This window comes from Hippopotamus amphibius, chromosome 4, assembly GCF_030028045.1.
Source record: "Hippopotamus amphibius kiboko isolate mHipAmp2 chromosome 4, mHipAmp2.hap2, whole genome shotgun sequence".
In the NCBI taxonomy this organism is placed as follows: Eukaryota; Metazoa; Chordata; class Mammalia; order Artiodactyla; family Hippopotamidae; genus Hippopotamus; species Hippopotamus amphibius.
In genome coordinates this window covers 12,934,196-12,941,882 of record NC_080189.1, presented here as the reverse complement: position 1 = coordinate 12,941,882, position 7,687 = coordinate 12,934,196, and the positions used below count along the sequence as shown (strand labels likewise).

At 45.9% G+C, this 7,687-nt stretch overlaps 1 gene segment (V, D, J or C); it reads left to right on the top strand.

The window, feature by feature from the left end:
* The first annotated feature begins 5,141 nt into the window (after positions 1 to 5,141).
* Positions 5,142 to 5,729, top strand: LOC130851833 (T cell receptor beta variable 9-like). The segment is given in 2 exon segments: positions 5,142 to 5,196; positions 5,326 to 5,729. Coding segments are annotated over 2 exon segments (453 nt in total).
* The last annotated feature ends 1,958 nt before the right edge of the window (positions 5,730 to 7,687 follow it).

Here is a 7,687-nt window from a genome sequence, read left to right as displayed (position 1 = left end):
TAGGCAAACAGTGAAATAGTTTCTAATTTAAACACATCCCATAATTATCACATCAGTGCAAATATAATGTCTTGGTTCCCACCCATAGAACGCATGGGGGCGCTGTGGAACTGCTCAGCCCCAGAAGTTTCTGGAGCAGAGCAAGCTGACAGAGCTAGTTCCCTGGCACCAGGAGGGTTAAAAAACAACTTTGGTTCTTTTATCCTCTAGAAGCCTTAATAGCATAGACACTACTTTGCAGGCGTCCTGTGCCAGCTGGGAGCCATGACCTTCAACTATGCACGGAGGAGGGAGTCTTTGAGGTTACCAGGGAAAGTGAAGGGTGTGGAGCTGGGATTGTGCAGGGACAGGTAGAGAAACACCCGCTTCATAGGAAAACAAAGAGGTGTGGGATGGGTACGAGGCCTAAACCCAGCATTGGATAGACAAGCCCAGTCCATCCCACGTTTCACATAGGAGGCTTTGCAGGACAAAGCAGGGTTCCTGGATCAGCTGACCTGGAAAGGGAGGCCAGGCTCATGGGAACCAGTAGAGGCAATGACATCAGAGCAGTGATGTCACCACCTAGCCTCCAGAGAAAGGATGCCCAGAACTTCAGCTCTCATAGAACCAGAGCTCTGAGCAAGGAGACACCTGCCCAGCTCTGCCCCTTCCTGCCATGGGCTCCAGCCTCCCCTGCTGTGTGGTTCTGTGTCTCCTGGCAGCAGGTAGGTCCTTGGTACAGGCCTTGGTACAGGCAGACATCACTGTTCTAAGCCTGACAGTGCCTGAATCCAAGGCACCTTTGGGCTCTCTCCCACGTTCTGTCTCCAGCCCCTGTGTCCTTCCCTCACAGGTCCAGTGGATTCTGGAGTCACTCAAACACCAAGATACCTCATTAAAGCAAGAGGACACCAAGTGATGCTGAGATGTTCACCTGTGTTAGGGCACCGCAGTGTATCTTGGTACCAACAGGCCTTGAGGGAAGGTCCTCAGTTCCTCTTTGAGTTTTATGAAACTACGCAAAGAGCCAAAGGCAACTTCCCAGATAGATTCTCAGCACAACAGTTCCAGGACTCTCACTCTGAGCTGAATGTGAGCTCCTTGGAGCTGAGGGACTCGGCCCTGTACCTCTGTGCCAGCAGGTTGGCACAGCCCTGCTGAGTCACCAGGGTCCTGTGCACAAACCTCCCTTCCCCAGTGGGGAGCAACCTCAGAGCTGACAGCTGCATGAGAGCCCAGGGACTGCAGTGGGAAAGGAAAATGCTTGAGGGCGCTGGAAAGCAGCCTTGTGCTCTCTGGCCACTCAGGGGAGGGAAAAGAAGTCAAGAAGATGTGTTCAGAGGATGGGGCTGCATCAACAGGTTCCCTCCACTGTGACTTTCTTTGGCTCACACTCAATGCTATCAGGGGAAAGGAAGCGTTTGTAACTTAATAGCTGATGGCCTCTCTGTGTGGTAGAGAGAGTTCATTTGGGGAGCAAAATTACTTGTTCAGTGTGTGATTCTAATAGCATCACAGGCATTTGCTTTGTATAATTTAGGGAGAAGAAATGGAGATTTGGTGAAAGTCTAGGACGGAGAATATGATTAAGATGGTTGAGAAGAGAGCTAGAGCTACAAGATGAGTAAAAACTGTGTTCTGTGTAACATGATCTCTTCCCTTCTCCCTCCCAAGGTCTTCAATCACCAGAAAATATTAAGCCAGGCCTCATAACAACCAGGATCACCTGGGGGCTGGTCCAGGAGAAGTCATCATCCCACAGATGATGTGATGATGGTGTGAGAAACCTGGAGATGATTCTGACTTATTGGCTCTTGACCCCTGACCCCATTCCTGCCTTCTCAGAGCACAGCTGAGCACTCGCCACACACAGATGAGGGCAGGCTTCCCCTGATTATAAACAGGCCAAAGGCTCCCAAGGTCAATTCTGCTTCCCTGGAATTGCTTTTCAATACTTCACCACCCAGATTCTATTCATTTCAGAGCATCACTTCTTGGCTGTCTCAGGATGCGTCTTACTCTGTGACCAAACATCTCTTTGCAAAACTCCATGAAACACAAATGCCTTTTCAGTCCTCTGCATCTGTTCTTGCTCTTCCCATGGCTTAGAGGGTCCTATCTCCTCCCCAAACATGACCGCTTACTGCTCATCTTTAAGGACTGGCTCTGAGGTGCTTTCCTCTTTGCTTCTCATCCTGACTTTCCAGGGTGCTATACTCTTGATTGGTTTGCTCAGGCCAACATAATAAAATGCAACAGACTGTGTGGCTTAAACAACAGACATTTATTTTCTCACAGTTTTGGAGGCCTACAGTCCAACACCCAGGTGCCAGCATTGGTTTCTGGTGAGAACTCAGTCCCTAGTTTGGAAACAGCTGCCTTCTCCTTGTGTCCTCACATGGCCTCTCCTCTGGGCTTTACAGAGAAAGAGCTCTCTGGTGTCACCTTCTCTTCTTCTAAGGACACCAGTCATGTTGTGTTAGAGTCCCAGTCTTATAATATTGTTTACCCTTAACTACCTCCCTCCAGGCCCTAAGTCCAGATACAGTCACACTGGGGGTTAGGACTTCAGCACATGAATTTGGGGGAGACACAAGTCCATATATAAAACTGTCTTGCTCCCTTTACTTTCATAGGAAAAACAAAGTATATGAGTATATAACTGATACCCTTTGACATTTGTGAAATGAATTAATGTCCACTTACTGGAATACTTTTAAATTTTTTCCCAATACAACTCAGACATTTATCTTAGTTAATGAACAACTAGACCCAAGGTCAGGCTTCCAATCTGTGAGAATATTTTAACATTTTCTTTTGTGGCTATGTTTATGTCAGTGTAAATTCTTATCAGAATATTCCATATTCAGCCCTCTTCCAATTAGAGTATATTGTTAATCTAGCCCCCAGTGAGTCTAGTTTAAAATGATAATGAAAAGTTACCACAGTATGTTTTAAAGAAAAAAGGCTTTATGGTTTATAGATAAACCTGGGTTTTAATCCAAAGCGCCACTCTCTTGCAATTTCCCTAGTCTCTCTGAACTATACTAATCTCAGAAGTTGGACCTGGGATGTTTTCAATTTCTTCTTTGCATTTGTCTGTATAGTTGATTTGCAGTGTTGTGTGATTTCAGGTGTACAGCTCAGTGATTCAGTGTTTCATACGTATATGAAAAACTTTCAGATTCTTTTCCCTTGTCGGTTATTTCAAAATTTTGAGTATAGTTCCCTGTATTGTACTACACGGTAGCCCTTGTTTCTTATTTATTTCATATATAGTAGTGTGTATATGTGAATCCCAAACTCATGATTTGTTCCTCCCGGTTGGGAAGGGGAAAGGTTTTTTTCCCTTTAGAAACTGTAAGTATCTTTTCCATGTCTATGAGTCTGTTTCAGTTTTGTAAATAAGTTCATCTTTATCATTTTTTTTTAGATTCTGCATATATGTGATACCATAAGATATTTGTCTTTCTCTTTACTTAGTATGATAATCTCAAGATCCATCCCTGTTGCTGATAATGGCTTTATTTCATCTTTCTTATGGCTGAGTAATACTCCATTGTGTGTGTAAATATATATGTGTGTGTGTATATATATACACCCACCACATCTTTACCCATTCATCTGCTGATGGCCGTTTGTTTGCTTCCATTTCTTGGCTATTGTAAGTAGTGCCACTATGACATCTGGGTTCACGTCTTTTTGAATTATAGTTTTGTCTGGATTACTGCCCAGGAGTGGAATTGCAGGATCATATGGTCACTCTAGTTTAAGTTTTTAAGGAAACTCCGTACTGTTCTACTTAGTGGCTGTCCCAGTTTTCATTCCCACCAACAGTGTAGGAGAGAGAGTTCCTTTTTCTCCACACCCCCTCCAGCATTTAATATTTGTAGCCTATTTGATGATGGTTATGCTAATTGATGTGACGTGATACCTCACTGTAGTTTTGATTTGCATTTCTCTGATAATTAGTGATGTTGAGCATCTCTTCGTGTGCCTTTTGGGCATCGTATGTCTTCTTTGGAAAAATGTCTGTTTAGGTCTTCTGCTGACAGGGTCGTTTATTTCAAGATTTCATAAGTTCAGAAACAAATGGGTTAATATATATAAAATCCTTTTATTATGTACTATCTAGAATTTGGTGATACTAAATTTAAATATAAGATCTGGAAATATGTGGGTGTGATTACTGAGAAGAAGCTATGGGATACCTGCTTCCAGGCTGGTTTCACTTGAGATCATCAGAGTATTTATTTTTATGCCCGTATTATTCCATCTCAGCATCCTACCCTCATTGCAGTGGTGCAGCAAGTGTTTCCTCCGTAGTCGAAATGTCAGATGATATAGTCTTTTACCTCCACAGGCTCAGACTGGATTTGAAAATCAACTGTAAGTCACCCAGGCTGGGAAGGCAGTAGAATAGCTGTGTGTGTGTGTGTGTGTGTGTGTGTGTGTGTGTGTGTGTGTGTGTGTGTGTGTGTGTGTATGGAAGGGGTTGCAGGTGGTGCTTGTGGGGAATTTCTATTCTTGATTTAGAAAAGTGGTGCAGATCTATGAGGCTGTGGACCGTTGGCCACGCGGAGGCACTGTGGGGCCACGGTACTCAAGGTGCCCTGGGAGGGGCTGAGAGTCACCCAGGAGAGGGCAGCTTAAGGGAACCTGGACTCCATGCCTGCCTCAGGGAGCTGGTGTGAGTTCTCAGAGTGGCCCTGGGACATGAGGCGCCAGCACAGGCCCCTCACTGCCCAGGTGAGTAGAGATGTGTCTGGAGCTTCAGGATGCACCAGGAGGCCATGTCCCAGAGCCTGCATGGGAAGTGGGGGTGAAGGGGTTGGGGTGGCTGGTGATGGCTGGGTGATTAGTATCAGGCAGGGGCAGGCAGAGGAGAACAAGGCGTGTTGTGGGCACACGGGTACATGGGGACGGTGCTCCCCTCACACCACCCTTTGCTGAGGGGCTGTGCAGGACAGGGAATGGCATGGAGGAGCCGGGCCTGGGTCCTGCCAGGGGGCACAGTGGACCAGGAGGCAGCCTGCAGGGCCATCAGAGCAGTGACATCATAGGCAGATGCTCCTATCAGGGAAACAGGAGGTTCAGCGCTTTAGACCACTCACCCCAGGAGACCCACCCCGAGGTAGGGCTTGTCTTGGGTTCCTGAGGCTGCCATGGGCTCCAGGCTCCTCTGCTGTGTGGCTCTTTGTCTCCTGGGGACAGGTGAGTCCTGGGCACAGCGTGGGAGCTTCTGATATGCCTCTGCCATCCCCCAGATACAAGCTGACGAGGGCTGAACAGGAGACGTCCCCTGTGCTCTGCCCTCAGCCTCCTCTGTCTCCTCCCCAACAGGCCCAGTGGATTCTGGAGTCACTCAGACCCCAAAATACCTGATCAAATCAAGACAACAGCAGGTGACACTGAGATGTTCCCCTGTCTCTGGACATCTCTCCGTGTACTGGTACCAACAGCCCCTGGGCCAGGGCCCTCAGTTCCTTTTTCAGTATTACAACGGGAAGGAGACAGAAAAAGGAAACATCCCAGAACGATTCTCAGGTCAACAGTTCAGTGACTCTAGCTCTCAGCTGAGCCTGAGCTCCTTGGAGCTGCTGGACTCGGCCCTGTATCTCTGTGCCAGCAGCCAAGACACAGCCCTGCAGGATCAGCTGCCTCTGGTACAAAAACACTCCTGCCCCAGCTCAGGAAGTGGCCATGAGGATGCCAGCTGCCAGGCAGCCAGGCCCTGGCCCTGGTAAAGCAACAGCATTTCCCACACATTGTTTCTTTAGAGATGTTTTAATATTGACAAAAATTATACATGATAAGTATTATTTTACCTGTTTATACATGTGAGGAGAAGCGACTTGCCCTGATCTCATATTTCATGGCCATCAGAGCAAGGAATCAGATCAAGTCTGTCCTCATCTCCTGTGGTCCCTTCCCCCAAAGAACTCTCCCCCCACAGAACAGATATATACATATACATACATATGTATGTACATAAATATATATGTATATGTGTTTGTTTATATATGTATCATTTAACAGAGTTGGCTCACATAGTTGTTTAGGCTGATAAGTCTAAAATCTGCAGCTAAGCTGGTTGTACTAGAGACCTGGGAGAGCAGATATAACTTCAAAGGCTGTTTGGCAGGAAGAGCTAATGTTCCAGTGAAGGCCACCAGCTGGACAGTTCTCCCTTCCCTGGGGTAGGATCAGTCTTTTTGTTCCATTCATGTCTTCAACTGATTGGATGAGGACCACCTACATTATGGGAGGTCATCTGCTTTACTTACTAGATGTTAATCTAATCGAATGTTAAAGTCTGCCTATTCATGTGCTAATGTCTTCCAAAAACACCCTCACAAGAGCACCCAGAAGAGTCTTTAACTAAATGCCTGTGGCCCAGTCACGTTGACGCATTAAATTAGCCATGACACCATCCTGCAGGGCTGTGTGAGAATTTAGTAAACATGAAGTACCTGGCACACAGCAGGACTCAGGATTTTTTGATCCCTTTGCTAATCTCTGACAGCCTCTTCCACTGTTTCCTAGAGGCAAATATAGATAGGGACACATTTTGCATATAGTTGAGGAGTTCAAAGTCAAAGAAAGGTGAATATTTATGTCTGATGCTTCATTACATGAAATTAACCAAAGCATGTAATATACATCCTCATCAGGCATTTCCAAATCAACCCTTGAATAATGCGGAGTTTAGGGGTGGTTAGGGTCTCTGAGCCAGCCCCCTAGCCAGCAGCCTAAATTTCACCTGTAACTTCTCATTTGACTGTTTGTATCTGCGGTTCCTCATATGCAGATTCAACCCACCACGGATCAAGTGGTACTGCAGTATGTATTTATTGAAAAGTGGACCCACGCAGTTCAAACCTGTGTTCTTCAAGGGTCAACTGCATGTACAATAAGCATTGCACAGTTTATAATTGACAGGTCAGTGGTTTTGATCAACATCTACGTATATACACATGTAACCTCCACCCCATTCAGAATTAGAACATCTGCGTCACCCAGGAACTTCCCTCATGCCCGTTTTCCATGCTGCTCTCCATCCCTGACAACCAAGGATGTGATTTCTGTTGCTAGAGATTTGTTTTGCTCCAGCACAGTTTTAGTGGAAATTTAAGGTCTCTACCCATTAAAACAAATTCCTTTTTAGCACACAGGTAAATATATAAGACAGTTAGGAGCTCCCATAAAGTATTATGGATAAAGAAGTGCTTGAATCCATGTGAGACACCATATTGACATCAGGGACCATCCTAGCTGGAGAAGGATGGTTTGATAAAATGACCATCAAAAGGTCTTCCCAGCAGGAATAAGCTGTTCTTATAAAAGTTATTTAGTCACATTCATAAATTTCTTTTCACAGGCATCCATTCCCTGAAATCATTTGCTAATGATATTTTGACAGGAAGTCATCATCTCCCAGGAAATCATTTTGAGATCCCATGAGACACACACATAGCAAGCCTTCATGTTCACACATTGTGTGCTGGGCTGAGCAGATCGTTGGCAGTAGCAACTTTGGTGAGAAGTCATTTTACATCAGCAGAATGACTGCCTTTGCCTTGGCATCCAAGGCTTTCCAGCTCACAAGCCACAGGCCATGAGCTGAAAGCCCCCATTGCTGTTCTGATCTTGCCTGGGTTCCAGTCTCCTGTGCTGTGTATCCTTCTGTATCCTGGACCACAGA